This window comes from Bombina bombina, chromosome 3, assembly GCF_027579735.1.
Source record: "Bombina bombina isolate aBomBom1 chromosome 3, aBomBom1.pri, whole genome shotgun sequence".
NCBI lineage: Eukaryota > Metazoa > Chordata > Amphibia > Anura > Bombinatoridae > Bombina > Bombina bombina.
The window spans coordinates 747,889,008-747,904,625 of NC_069501.1; the positions used below are offsets into that span (position 1 = coordinate 747,889,008).

At 35.2% G+C, this 15,618-nt stretch overlaps 1 protein-coding gene across 1 annotated transcript in view; it reads left to right on the forward strand.

Annotated features, from left to right (window-relative positions):
• The window catches only part of CFAP47 (cilia and flagella associated protein 47), an 801,982-nt gene that overhangs the window by 603,548 nt on the left and 182,816 nt on the right, over positions 1-15,618 (forward strand). Inside the window, 3 exon segments of the mRNA XM_053705439.1 lie at positions 2,290-2,457; positions 5,879-5,986; positions 6,406-6,517. Of these exon segments, the coding sequence (XP_053561414.1) occupies positions 2,290-2,457; positions 5,879-5,986; positions 6,406-6,517 (388 nt within the window).

Genomic DNA, 15,618 nt, shown 5'->3' on the forward strand with positions numbered 1-15,618 from the left:
ATACGTTAAATCTGGCAAATAAATAATTTATTAGTAGGTAATACAATTTAAAACCAATAAATCTATAATGACACCAGTGCCAATTAAATCCTAAAATAAATAATAATTGTAGCTAAAAATAAATATACAACTGTATAAAATTAACTAAAATGCAGCTATGTGGCTAATAGCACCGACGGTATCTAAACCAATAATTAATATTGCTATGACCCTGAGGTAGTACAGTATGTAAAATGAAGAATATGGCAATCCATTCTTGGCTAAATACTCAAGTATGTGGGTAACAAAGTCTCCAAATTAATGGTGAAATGAATACAAGTGTATCAAATACTGGATCTAAATTGATACTAAGTATTATTAAAGTTATTGCGAAATGGTTACTTCCAGCATAACTTAAAACACAGGGGTACATATGAGTGTGAAATGTCCATTGAAAACAAGCAATCCTATTGCACTTTATAAGGAACAATCTTCGGCAAGATGCCCAAACAAGGACCTGTGTCCCAGGTGATGAATCAGCATCGTTTTTTTTTGCGCCACCATTAATTTATTTATTTTTACTAAGAAATTAGCATATGAACCTCCTAGGTTTAGCCTTCAACTAAGAATACCAAGAGAACAAAGCATAATTGCTGATAAAAGTTAATTGGAAAGTTGTTTAAAATTGCATGCCCTATTTGAATCATGAAAGTTTTTTTGGACTTGACTGTCCCTTTAACCAGAGATCAGATCTCCTGATTAATGTCCCCCAATTGGCCCCAAAATAAAGTGTGAGGGTTATATTATAAAATATTTTTTAAAAATTGTAGAATTAAAAAAAAAAAACAACCCTGCATGAAGCAGTTTTTAGGGGTTAAAAATGGAGGGTGTGGGGTATTAGAAAAAAACGCACTGAAAAGTGCCTTTACATTGCCGTCTATGGGGAATTGTGTGTTCCCTGTAAATATATATGTATATTTTTATATACTGTACATATATATTTATGTGTTAATATGTATATATACAAATATGTATAACCCACAGCCTCAAAGTTAGAGTTTTAACAGTATCCTTCTGCAGGATTTATTTAGAAACCCTAGTATACATCTTGCTATCACTTGAGAAATATCAGTCTTCTCCAGACAGTTAGCGTTTTGTCATTAGGCATTTTTATGTTTAAAGGTTCATTGTAGTGTAAAAATAACGTATTAGTTTGTTTGAACATGTTAATTTTGCAATACTGACTGTTAAACTCTATGGGCTCCATCTAACAAGCTGTAAATGCAGCTTTGGAGCTCATGTGGCTGTGGACTTGGTCATGCAAGACCACTGCTTCCAAACCTGCTACGCCAACTATAAAGTGGTGTTTCTCAATCCGCTGCTCTTCTCCAACTGGGTTGATTGACATTCGACTGCATACGAGCAGGGGGCAGCATTGCACAAGCAGTGGCAAGCACTGTTGCACTCAAGCAGAACAAAGTAGTGATTGGTGGGGTCATATGGCTGCTACTGCTGATTGGCTGACCGTCTTTATCTATGTGTTCAATTCCCTTTGTGAGGGTTAAACACAGAGAGTTCCATGGTGAGTAGGAAAAAATATCACTAAGGAATCAGCAAAATGTTACCACTACAGTGTCCCTTTAGGTCTCATGTATATGTGTCTTTTGTACAATGTCAATGTTGTCCTATAGCGTTTTACTTATTATTGTGCTCTATGGAGTATATGGTGCTTTACTGATAAGTTAAAATAATTATATTGCATATAATACAGTGAAACCCCAAGCAAACACACACAGATGCATACACATATATTACATTAAAGGGACATGAAACCCAAAAAATGTCTTTCATGATTCAGATAGAAAATACAATTTAAAACAACTTTCCAATTTACTTCTATTATTTAATTTGCTTCCCCCTTATCCTTTGCTGAAATGTTTTTCTAGGCAATCTCAGGAGCAGCAAAGAAGTTCTAGCTGCTGATTGGTGGCTGAATATATATACAGATTGTGATTGGCTCACCCATATGTTCAGTTAGAAACCAGTAGTGCATTGCTGTTACTTCAACAAATAATACCAAGAGTATGAAACAAATTAGATAATAGAAGTAAATTAGAAAGTTGTTTAAAATGTTATTCTCTATCTGAATCATGAAAGAAATGTTTTGGGTTTCATGACCCTTTAATAATAAACCTTTGCTTTCACATAATTGAAGATAACTAATGTACTATTAATCAGTATTTTAATTATTTATATTTTTTCTTAATTGTTAAACTTATTTTATTCTGTTTATTATTTTTAGGGAACTAGGGGAATAGAAATTCCTATCAGTAATCCAACACATAAAGAACTGCATGTGAATGTGCTTGTGGATGGTTCTGGACTCACAGGAGAAAATATTTTTACACTGCAAGCAAAAGAAACTCTTTCTTACACTGTAAATTATTCCCCAACTAAAAAAGGAATTTCACTGGGAAGGTAAGAAAGAAAATGAAAGTTTGCAGTAAACCTTGCTTACAAATAATAGGATAATTAAAAAACAGAAAAAACATTAAATAACAAGGATTTATTATTATCAACAAACTAGAAAAAATATGTCTTCTTTATATATCAGTTCTTACATTCACCTTTATTTCACAAACAAATGAGTACAGCAGGCTTTGTGATAATGGGATTTTATCATTAATAAAAAAAAGAAAAAAACATTAAATAACAAGGATTTATTATTATCAACAAAATAGAAAAAATATTTCTTCTTTATATATCAGTTCTTACATTCATGTTTATTTCACAAACAAATGAGTACAGCAGGCTTTGTGATAATGGGATTTTATCATTTTTAATTTATATAAAAAGTCAATATTATGTGGTGGTGGGGTATTGTCATATATATGTGACCATACCCTCCTATTATGGTGGCTGGGGCTTTGTAAAGAAGATTAGCAGGTTAGCACATCTCTCCAGCTTGCTAAAGGTAAGCATTTAACCATTTAAAGGATCAAAATCATTCAAAGGGGGTATTGAAGAGATGCAGTCTGCACAAAAAATGGATTATTCGTAAAAAACAAGACTTTATTTCATCCTTTAAAATATATACAAGCACAATCCATGGTAGTTACCCATACACACAGGAAGAAAAGGCTGCTTCCGACGCGTTTCCTGCTCACAGGATGAAGTGCTCCCTGTGAGCAGGAAACGCGTTGGTAGCAGCCTTTTCTCCCTGTGTGTATGGGTAACTACCATGGATTGTGCTTGTATATATTTTAAAGGATGAAATAAAGTCTTGTTTTTTACGAATAATCCATTTTTTGTGCAGCCTGCATCTCTTCAATACCCCCCTTTGAATGATTTTGATATTTTACAGCGTAAGGGAAAACGCTACATTGGAGAATCTGCAATTAGGTGTAACTTTGTCTTTCTGGATACTTATCACTGCTGGTGCAGTGTTCAATCAGTGATCTAACAACCTGGTGTGCTTAGTAACTTTGAAAAGTTTGGACACAAGTTTAAACTTACCTGTTTGCGGTGGAAAAAGAAGGTACAAGTCGGAGCTGACATCTACCCTCCCTGCAGTGAGTAGGACCGGTGTTTTAACATACTATTGTTTCTATAACTATACCGGTGTGGGTTATTTAAAACCGTAATATATGAAACAGCTACTTGAAGTTACCATGATTTTGGAATGGACACACTGAGTTTTTATTTAACGGCTCATTTACTATCTGTGATTTTGCAATAAGACTTTTGATATAAGGTGCTGAATGTAATCATTAAATTCGTTATAAGAATTGATTACACTTTTACTACTACTACATTCATGCACCCTTGAAGAAGTGAAACACAGCGTTTGATGGTTTCTAATGCACAGAAATATTTAGATACACCTAAGCCTTTTAAGCCTTTCCAAGTGTAAGAAGGAGTTTTTTGTATGAATGTTGGTCACCATTTAAAGGACACTAATGAATACTGACTAATTTTGTCAGTATTTACTCACGCCAAGATTATGAGTTTTGCGTTAGAGGCTGTGCGGTGCTAACAAGCAGTTTATGCTTACCGCTCATAGACATCGCTGGTATTACGGGTTTTTACAAACCCGGCGTTAGCCGCAAAAAAGTGAGCATAGAGCAAAATTTAGCCCCACATCTCACCTCAATACCAGCGCTGCTTACGTTAGCGATGAGCTGGTAAAACGTGCTCGTGCACGATTTCCCCATAGGAATAAATGGGGGAGAGCCGGCTGAAAAAAAACCTAACACCTGCAAAAAAGCAGCGTAAAGCTCCTAACGCAGCCCCATTGATTCCTATGGGGAAACAAAAGTTATGTCTACACCTAACACCCTAACATGAACCCCGAGTCTAAACACCCCTAATCTTACACTTATTAACCCCTAATCTGACACCTGCATTATAATATTAACCCCTAATCCGCCGCTCTGGACAACGCCGCCACCTACATTATACTTATGAACCAATCAGCCAATAGGATTGAGCTGGCATTCTATTGGCTGTTCCAATCAGATGTCCGGTTCGGCAGATTAGGGGTTAAAAATGTTATTTTAGTGTTTGCGATGTGTGGGGGCCTCGGTTTAGGGGTTAATAGGTAGTTTATGGGTGTTAGTGTACTTTTTAGCAGTTTAGTTAAGAGTTTTATGCTACGGCGTTGTAGTGTAAAACTCAACTACTGACTTTAAAATGCGGTACCAGGCTTTACAGGAGAGGGTCTACTGCTCACTTTTTGTCAGACTCGTAAAACCGGCGCTATGCAAGTCCCATTGAAAATATAGGATACGCAATTGATGTAAGTGGATTTGCAGTATTTCCGAGTCTGGCCAAAAAAGTGAGCGGTACACCTGTACCTTCAAGACTCGTAATAGCAGCAGGCATTAAAAAACAGCTTTAGGACCTCTTAACGCTGCTTTTTAAGGCTAACGCACAACTCGTAATCTAGGCCTCATTTTCTTAAAATGTCTGGGTGCATTAATTTAAATATTTGTTTAGTGGAAATGAAATAAATATCCCTGTTTTGGTAACAATTTAGCATTTGTTAGAAAACAAATATAATATATAATTATAATATATAATAAAATTCATACATACACATATGTAATATTCATACATGTAATCTTGTCAGGGTTTCCATATATGAGTAGGTTATCACAAATAGCTATTAATTAAGGAATTAAGCAGGTACAAACATAAGAGACTTGTCTCTGTGATAACAGCAAGAGATATAGGCAGTTCAAAAACAGCAGATTTAAAGGGACAGTCTACTTCAGAATTGAATTGTTTAAAAAGATATATAATCCCTTTATTACCCATTCTCCAGTTTTGCACAACCAACACATTTATATTAATATACTTTTTTCCTTTGTGATTACCTTTTATCTAAGCCTCTGCAGACTACCCCCTTATTTCAGTTCTTTTGACAGACTTGCACAATGTAATCTATATGCTACACATGAACTAGCACTGTCTAGCTGTAAAAAAGTATAAAAATGCACTGAGATCAGAGGTGGCCTTTAAGGGAATAGAAATTAGCATATGAGCCTACTTAGGTTTAGCTTTCAACAAAGAACACCAAGAGAACAAAGCAAATTCACATATATACACACACACACACACACACATACATATTGTCAAAATATGTTGCTACCCATCCTTGAAATCAGAATTTTAAAATGTTTCTAATATTAGTTTTAAAATGTTTCTAATATTATTGTAGATACATATTTTAATAGTTTAGAAGTGTGATTTGAAATTCCATGTAAACATATATAATATAACATAATATGAACTTTATGTTTTAACTCCATTAAGCCATATATGTAAGCAGTTTTGGCCCATATGATTTTACATGCATTTTAGAGTATGTTTTTTTTTTCTTTTGTTTTTTCCCCAGAGTTATTTTCCAGTCGGATGTGTTTGAAGAATTTTGGTATAAATTACTTTTGGAAGCAGTTCAACCATTGCCTACTACACTCCCTGAAGTCCACTGTGAATTTGGAAAGTTAGTATAGTCCTCATCATCTATAACACTATAAATGTGAGGTGTGAATATGTTATACAATAAACTGCAGGATTTTAAACAGTTAAGAAGTTTACTGTAGTTGAGGAATCACATATTATGTTACACAATTCCAGGCAACACAATACATCTGCTTTTATACAAATACAATGCATACCAGATCAATTTAAATGGTCATTAAAATATGACAATAATGTACCAAAAGTACAGTTTATTTTCTGATAACCCTTCAGGTTATTTTTTAGTTTTAGTGAATAGGTAATATAAGATATAATGAAGTGCAATAACAGTCAAATATAGTGACGCACATTAATGTGAATTTTTGTTTTGGCACTGTAGAAAGATCCTTCTTTGCTCTGTAATCTAACAAATACAATTTTTTTCCTAATTATTTCTCATAGATGGACCCGTTGTTTCATTAAGTTGTTTAACCCTACAGATGAAATCTTGGAATTAGAAACCGCAAACAACAATACTGAAAATTTTTTGGTTGAAGTTGACCCTAAATCAACAGTAAGTATCTATCTATCTATCTATCATCTATCTATCTATCTATCTATCTATCTATCTATCTATCTATCTATCTATCTATCTATCTATCATCTGTCTATTTATATGTGTATTTATATGAGATGAAAGGTGTAAAGAGGCTAACAATAGCCAGTGTAAGAGAACAGACAGGGGAGAGATATAACTATACACAGAGCATATACTGATACAAAAATATATCATGGTATCAAGATGTATAAATATGTTTATTTATGCATACAGAGAAGGGATACAAAAATCTTTGTCTCTTTTTTACATATATTAAAAGCATGAGTTGATTTTGTAACTGTAAGATGGTGTTGCTGTATTTATTTGTTTGCTAAAGAAATGTAACTCCAATACATCTCCTAGAATGAATTATATTAAATAACATTTATAGAACTTGGATGCAAACATTTTGTTTGGGAAAACATCTAGACAGCAAAGCTGTACACTTTGGAGATCTTCATTATTATAATGTTTTATTAGAAAAATCCACTTTTGCATAAACGTGTAGCCACTTTCTTCTCCATCTTCAGAAAATATGGTACAGATTAGGCAGTCACCTTAGATGTTTCAAAGGAAACTCCTATTGGGGTGAAAGACTGTGACATTATTGACCAAAGTAGTTTACAGTGCCCACACTCAATGAAAATACTTCTCATGGAACCACGTCACTGAGAGAGTGAATACCCCACACACATACACAATAATAAGTCAGACCCCATTTAATAAAAAAACAGTATCTAATGAATGTAATGCAGATAGTAGAGTTTGTGAGACTAAACAGCAGTAACAGGATGCCCGATAATCCAAACAATGAATTTATAATGAACCAACTAACTACAATAGTGTGAACAGAATTAAAGTTAACTTGCAACCAGTCACACACACTCTCCCAGGAACCCGCTTACTTGAGTGCTAACATTATTTCCACCGCTGCTTAATTAAGCCAGGAGAAAAAGCTTCTTGGGATAATATCTAGCTGGGATTTCACACAGGTAAGGCCACAGAATGCGGCCTTCTTCCTTTAGTGAGGAAAGACATCCTTCCCCCACCCAACGCTGTATAGCACTGACTCCTGTGTACTCTCCCACACAGGACAGTCTGTGAAAAACAACGGTAGAACCTGATTGTCACACATAACCGTGTGAAGCAGGCAACAGGCAAAGATCCCATTGGATTTAGAAATTCAACTAATAAAAAGTTTATGTTTTTAAAACTACAAGAAAGGTTGCCACAATTGGTTTTGAAAAAATACAATTTTCCTAAAAAAAACCCCAAAAACTATATTAAAGGGACACGAAGCCAAAAATTTGTCTTTCATGATTCAGATAGAACATACAATTTCAAACAACTTTCCAATTTACTTTTTTCATCAAGTTTCTTTGTATTTTTTATCCTTTGTTAAAAAGCAGTTAGGAAAGCTCAGGAGTGTGCACCTGTCTGCAGTATTATATGGCAGCAGTTGTGCTACAGACATGTGCACAATCTTGAGCTTACCTTCCTGCTTTTCAACAAGGATAACAAGAAAATGAAGAAAATATGATGATAAAAGTCAATTTGAAAGTTGTTTGAAATTGCATGTTCAAAGTCATGAAAGAAAATGTTTGGTTTTATGACCCTTTAATCAATTAGCACATATTGTATATTATATAACATACAAACAAAAATAAAAATTATATATATATATATATATATATATATATACTGTGTTTACATTACTTTGTGATATGTTATTATCCAGTAGACAGTAACTATGGCAACCAAAAAACACAGGAAAGTAACAATGCTATAATAAATTGACAATTAAATTAGTTTATATTTGTGACAGAATCTACATAAATGTTTGCTAGAAATAAATAAAGCAAAACAATGTATAAACATCCTCAATTAACACTATTATTTGTAAATATGGGCTGCTGAAACACTAGTCAAAATATTTATCCCACAATTATAGTAATATATAGAAAAGTCACTGTAGAGTAGATACACTATTAATAAGCATAGCTTGAAATACTCTATAAAAAATATTACAAACTCATAAAGCTAATAATATAAATTATACCACTGTGATGTATCTTCAGTTTATTACTCTCCATTAGCCATGCTCTATAAGTAGCACATTCAGCTCAGTAAACAAACATCTTAAACTATTAGTCCTGTTTATCTTTCTCAGAAAATAGAATATTTTTACCTCTTATTAATAAACATTACAAATTCCAATTATCCTAGCTTTGTGAAGGAATAATCTATATTTTATTATAGAAACAGAGACGATTATTTTGCATAACCTTTTCCTTTACTGCTCAACAGCTTTTCAAAGTAACAGTAAATAATTTTAATATTTTACATAAAAACAATAGAAATGAATAAAGTAACCAATGAAAAACAACCCTGGATAGTGTTATCTAAAGCAGACCAATCAGAAAAGTTCATTCTGTTACAAATTGTCCAAAAGTATCCCAACTGCCTCTTTGATCTTTGATGCTCGAGAAGAAGTAGATGTTATGATCTTCATGAATTAATCCAAAAACTGAGAGAAAAAACATGAATAGGAACAAGAAAAAAATACAGAAAAAATTTAAAACAAAGTCTATGAAACAAAACTTGAGATGAAGGATGCAGTCCTGGAGAAGTAGATAAAAATTCTACAAACTAATTCTTGACCTCGCAGAGATACATCTGTATGATTTGGAAGTTCAGAATCCAGAAGAGGATGCTGGAGATGAAAAATATAAATTGATTGATAAAATATATCAAATACAAACAGGGTAAGGGTATAGGGAGGTAAAATAATCGTCTCTGTCTCTTTTATAAAATCTAGATTATTTCTTCACAAAGTTAGGATAATCAGAATTTTAGACTCATATTTTGCAAGTTTAAAGCTAAAAAATATATCAGTCTAGCAAAAGATGAGGAATAGAATGAATAGGCTTCAAATAAAATTCTCTAAAAACTGAATCTGAAAACCAATCAGCAGCATTTAAAATGCTTTTGAAGCGGCAGCTCACAGATAGAGTAAGAGGAAAAATTTTTATCTACACCAGCCTCGTTCATTACCCATTTAACCCAACAACTAATAGTAGTAGTAGAGACAAAAGAATGAGGAGAAGAAAAAGAAATCAAAAGTTGATTAGAAGGAGAATGAGAATTTCTAAAATAAATAGTTCTACGTTCATATTAAGAAAAATAAAATAAGGATAAAATATAGAAGAATACATAGATTTAGTTCTTCTAGAAGTATTAAAAATAAGTCCTTGCAGAGAAAACATCTTAGATGAAAAAACAATAGCCTTAACATCAGAGACTATTTTGCAAGATAATAAACACAGAAGAGTAGCAAGTTTACAAGAAAGTTGTTTAAGAGAAAGGGAAACATTAGAAGGCCACAAATGAAAAAGAGAGAAGATTAAATTAACATCCCAAAAGAAAGAGTGCTTAGCAGAAGGAGGTCTTTTGAGTTTCATAGACTTCATGAGTCTACGGACTGAAATATGTTAGACTTATAGAAGAGTTATTAAACAATTCATGACCAGCTGAAATAGCTGATCTATACACATTAATAGATCTATAGGCTAATCTTGACTCAAACAAGTAAGAAAATTTAAGATTTCACTCAAAGGAGCTTAAAATGGACCCAAATGTATTTGACAGCATCAGCTAGACCATTTAGACCATGATGATAAGTAACATTTCCTAGTTCCTAATGCCCAGGAATCTTGTAATAACAATTTAGCTAATGATGAAAGCCCTTCGGAAGCCCAGGATCCCCTGAAATCGTCCATGCAATAAGTTGAAGCGAACCTTGAAGTACTAGGTCATGAAAATCTCCATTTGGGTTGGATAGGAGGTAAGGCATTAGAGGAAGGAGTATTGGCAAAAGAAATAACATTTCTTATAGGGAAGGGTACCATGACTGAGTTGGCCAAAAGGGAGATATCAGAACTAGGGAAATCTTGTTCCTCCTGACAACATTCAACACTCATTGAGATTGTTGGAAAAGCATAACCTCCCTGAAGGGTGTCCAGTTCTGTAGAAAAGCATCTATGGCTAAAGCTTCCAGATCCGGGTGCCAACTGTGAAAGGGAAGAATTTGAAAGTTCAGATGAGAAGCAAAAAAATCTATGGAGAAAAGACCTCAGATAGATTGTAAAGTCTGAAAAAGATATGGATGTAATTTCCAATTGCTTGAGTCTGTGATATACCGAGAGCCCCAATCTGCTGCAGAATTGGAGAGACCTGGAATATATTCTGCTTGAATAGAAATATTGTTCTGAAGACATTGATGTATAAAATCCTTTGTGATATTTGACAACTGTTTGCAATGAGTTCCACCCAAACAATTCAGATATCGAACCACTGAGATATTGTCCATCCTCAAAAGAATAGAAACTGGGGAATTTTGTTTGTTAAAACTTCTTATCGCAAAAGAACCTGCAATTAACTCTAAAAAGTTTTATGTGTGATTTGCATTCTGAATGGGACCATTTGCCTCCAGTTATTTGAGAACCACATCTGGCACCCCAACTCAAATTGATTGCTCCTGATTCTATTATAATATCCAGTGCTTTTCCAAATATAGCTTTCCCATTCCATGCTTTTTTTTATTGGAAAGCCACAAGGTCAATTCTTGTCTGGCCTCTTATGATAAAGAAATTTTGTGAGAATAAGAAAAACCCTTCCTTAAATAGTATATTTTTAATCTCTGAAGGGCTCTGTAACATAAGGGTGCTGGGAAAATTGCTTGAATTGAAGAAGAGAGAAGTCCCAAAAATCGAGTAATAGTCCGGATAGGGAAATAATTTTTCTTCAAAAGATTTGAAATCTCTAACTTTATATTTTTTTATTTTCTCTGAGGGTAAGTTTAAAGTGAATCTCAATTTTGATGCTAAAGTGCCCGTTTTTTAAAAATTTGATTAAAAAGAGGGGCATTTTAATTCATCAAAATTTACATTTAACTCCTGTTGTGAAAAAAAACTTACCTTTTAATCTTGACAGCAGCTCCAGCTTCCTCCAGTCGTTGCAAGCCATTTCTGACATCAGAAATGATGGATAGGTCATCCTCCAATCACGGCTTTCCCCCCGGGGGAATCAGTGTCTGAATCAACGCCATGATTGGAAGAAGCCGGATTCCTCATTTTAGACCCATGAAGAGGGTCTCATTCACTTTAAATTTAATAAAGTTGTGTCTACTAAAAAGCCTAGAAAACTAATTTCTGAGATGATGATAGAACTCATTTTTTGTAATTGATTATGAAACCCAAATTCTTAGAATATTAAATGTAATTTCTAAATGTAGAAGAAGAAGAGAAGGATCCTGATTCATTGAAAGTATACAGTCTAAATAAATAATCAGACGAATACCTCGCAATCTTAGCCAGGCTACTACAGGTTTTAAATTTTTTGTAAAAGCCCAAGGGGCTGAGGAAAGGCCAAAGGGAAGACATGTAAACTGCCAAATAGAGTCTCTCCAAATAAAGCGGAGAAATTTGTGATGAGAAAGATAAATGGGGACTGTTAGATAAGTATCTTAGATCTAGTCTGACTAACTAGTCTTTGTCCATTTAACAATCTCTCAGAAGATGAATGCCCTCTATCTTGAAATGATTGTAAGAAAGAAAGACATTCAAATTTCTGAGATTTATCACAGGATGAAGAGATCCTTCTTTCTTTTTTACGAAAAACTTATTGCTTAGAAAAGAGTCCATTGAATCTGGAGCAAGTTCTATAGCTTGAGATTTAAAATTTACTGATCTAAAAGTTTTGAATCCATTTCTGAAAAAAATAATTGGATTTAGGGGATTTTTTTTTTAAATGGAGGGGACAAAAAATATAGGAGAAAACCTGGAACAGTCTGAAGAACCCAAAAATCTGAGGTTATTAAAGACTTTTTTTTTATAATTCGGCCTCTAAGTCTACCTTTCTCTTGGAAGCACATTTTTGTAGGAGCAATAATCTCAGAATCTAAATCTGAATCTGATGATAAATGAATTAAATTATGAGACTTAACTCTTTTGTCTGATCTGTGCATACTAGAAGCTCCATTTTCAAATTTTTCATTTCTAAATTTTTTGGATAAGTGTTTTTTCTTTTGGGTAGCTTTTCTGAGTGAATCAGAATTTTTATTGACAGAGTTAATAACTGTCTGAAACAGTTTTAATTCTTTTATGGAATTGTCGATCATGTGTTTAACTGATTCCTCAGATAAGGAATGTGACTTCTTGAGACATTATATAAATAAAATATTATTTAAAATAAATAAGTAATTTAAGGAGCAAATATGAATGCATTGATCAAATTTAAATTGAAATAACGATAAAAGAACAATAATTAAGAAAATAATTAATACTGCAATAAATTAAAACATAACAATAAACTAAAAGTATATGTAGATTATAAATAAGCCTAAAAAATACTGTGTGAGAAGAAACAATAGAACGTTGCTAAATTATGTGAAATTTAGACTCTAAAAGTATATAAATTATGCGACTAAGAGAGAGAGGGAGGTAAATAAATGGACGGGGAGTGATGCAGCGTCAGTCAGAGAGAGAAAGTCGACCTTGTCAGAAAATGGGGGGTGTGGTCACGAGAAAAGAAAATGACGGATAGAGGAAGTCAGTAAGAAGGAGTGCAGAGGGTAAAAACAAAGTGGTAAGCTTAGGGAAAGAGCAAATAAAAGAAAGACAGACCAGAGGAAGCATAATAACGGAAGTCAGAGATAAAATAAAACTATAAGAAAAAGAGAAAAACAAAAAAAAAAAAATCAAATATTTATTTAACAAATAAAAAAGTAAAGATATAGTGAAAAAATAAAAGAAAAACTAAATTAAAACAACAACATAATAAATATAAGATTGCAAATATATAAATAAATATCAACCAGGGGGCGGAGCCTAGCCATGATCAGAGATGGCTGCTAACTAACAGAGCTCCGTGGTCCCTTGTGTGTAATTGCTTATAAACTTACTGAACCGGCAAGCATTTCAGCTGTTGGGGGCTAAGATCTCGCTCCCTAGAGCCTAGAATACTACAGATCCTCTAACGGACACTTAATACAGCTGAACGCCACAACCATCTTTGCCCTGCAACTGAGAGCCATACGGATCGAGGACCGGGCCTAGAAACAAGGTGCCCACTTGAGCGGAGCCCATCCGCACACTCACCAGAGGCAATCGAACGACCGCACGACCCGCCACGCTCCTCCTTGGGCTGACAGGAACATCCTCTGGGTATCTGTGGCGGTATCGCGCCATTACTTTCAGCAGTGGTAATAAAGCCGCGACCACGTGGCATGCCGCGGACATTGTAGAAGCACGAAACAGAGCCCGAGTGCGGGCGGGGTCCTCCTTTACCCGCAACCAGCCCTTGTGATATTTAAGAGGGAAATCAGGCCCTTCGCTGTCGAGGAGATCAGACGATTCTGAACTGGAAACTGCCGCGCCTTGAGGGTGAGTCCGGCCGCTGGCCCAAGCAATATTATCTTTGAACACAGGCCTCAGTGGTGCATCGGCCTAGCCTTGGGGGTCTGTTCACCTGACCTGGGAGGGTGACCACTACTGGGTAATATAATTTTAATAACGGAAAGTAGACCTCCCTCTAACTGAACTAATAGACTTATTTTGGGCCCCAATAAAGCCCGGGCGAGCACAGAAACGGTTAGGCCCTATAAGCCCCCTAACTGCATCCCCTTCGGCCTAGCGGACGCACAGACGTTCTATAATTATAACTCAGAGAGCAGTCACATTACTGCAGCCCACCTTCCATCCGATACACGTCAAAGCCTACGTCTGCAAATTTTCTATAAATCTAAGTCTCAAACTTGCAATGACCAGTAAAAGGAATCCTAAACCCTCTAAGACTTTGCAGCCTTCTGTTATGGATAATTATCTTATACCTGCTGACCCTGTTCAGTCTAATACTAAATCAACCCCTGACACAACAGGTCCCTCATCAGCTCTCCCTACACAGGAGCACAGTTCCACTTTGAACTTTCACAGATACCTTACAAAGGAGGACATCACTCATTTATCCTCTAAAGAGGACATTAAAAATGCCATGCTAGATTTCAAAAGCATGTTTGGGGAACTTAAAAGGGACATAGGAACCCTGAATCACCGTGTCACACAAGTAGAAGAGAAACAGGAGTCAATTAACTCAGATGTGCAGCACCAAGCCAGCCTCCTACAAGCACAAGACGGAACGGTTCATTCTTTAATGGACCGTATAGAAGACTTAGAAAATCGGAGCAGGAGGAGTAATCTACGCCTCCGGGGCATACCGGAGGTGATTGACCCCCCAGCAATACAACCTTACATTCAAGACTTCATCAGATATCTGAAAAATAACGCTGCAGCTCAGGAAGTACAAATTGAGCGGGCACACAGAGCCTTACGCCCTAAGCCACCAAGCAGGGCCCCCCCTAGGGACATAATTATTAAATTCTTATCTTTCCGGGACAAGGAAGAAGTGCTTAAATTAGCAAGGACAAAGCATCCAATTACCTATAGAGGCACTGAGGTTCAGGTATTTTCAGATTTGTGTCCTACAACGCTGCAAAAACGGAGAGATATGAGACACATTACTTCAGCGCTGAAAGAGAAAAACATCACATACAGATGGGGATTCCCCACCTGTTTAATTGCTACAAAAAATAATATCTCTCACACCCTCAGATGCCCTGGGGATCTCCCTGGCTTTAGTCAGGCCTTGGGTTTGGAACTTGAACTCCCACGTCATGAGGACCCACCTCGCAGGGCCCCTGCTGGCATTGACCAGGAGGTGGCTCAGCAACACCGTGGCTGATGTTGATGCAGTAAATTAAAGCTTTTCAGTTACTTTAACATGTTGTAACAGCTTTCTCCCCTATTCAGGTTGCATTTGTTGGTATTGAATGACTCTGGACATTTACTGACCTTGTATCCAGGAAGAAACTCGTAACATACCTTCAGAGATCACAGGTTTTATATTTTGCAAAATGTCTATAATGTTTATAATGACTGTTTGATGTATTTTAATTTTATCTGAATATTGCCTACACCACCTTATTTTTAATGTTGCACTTATCTAGTTGTCACTGTAGTACT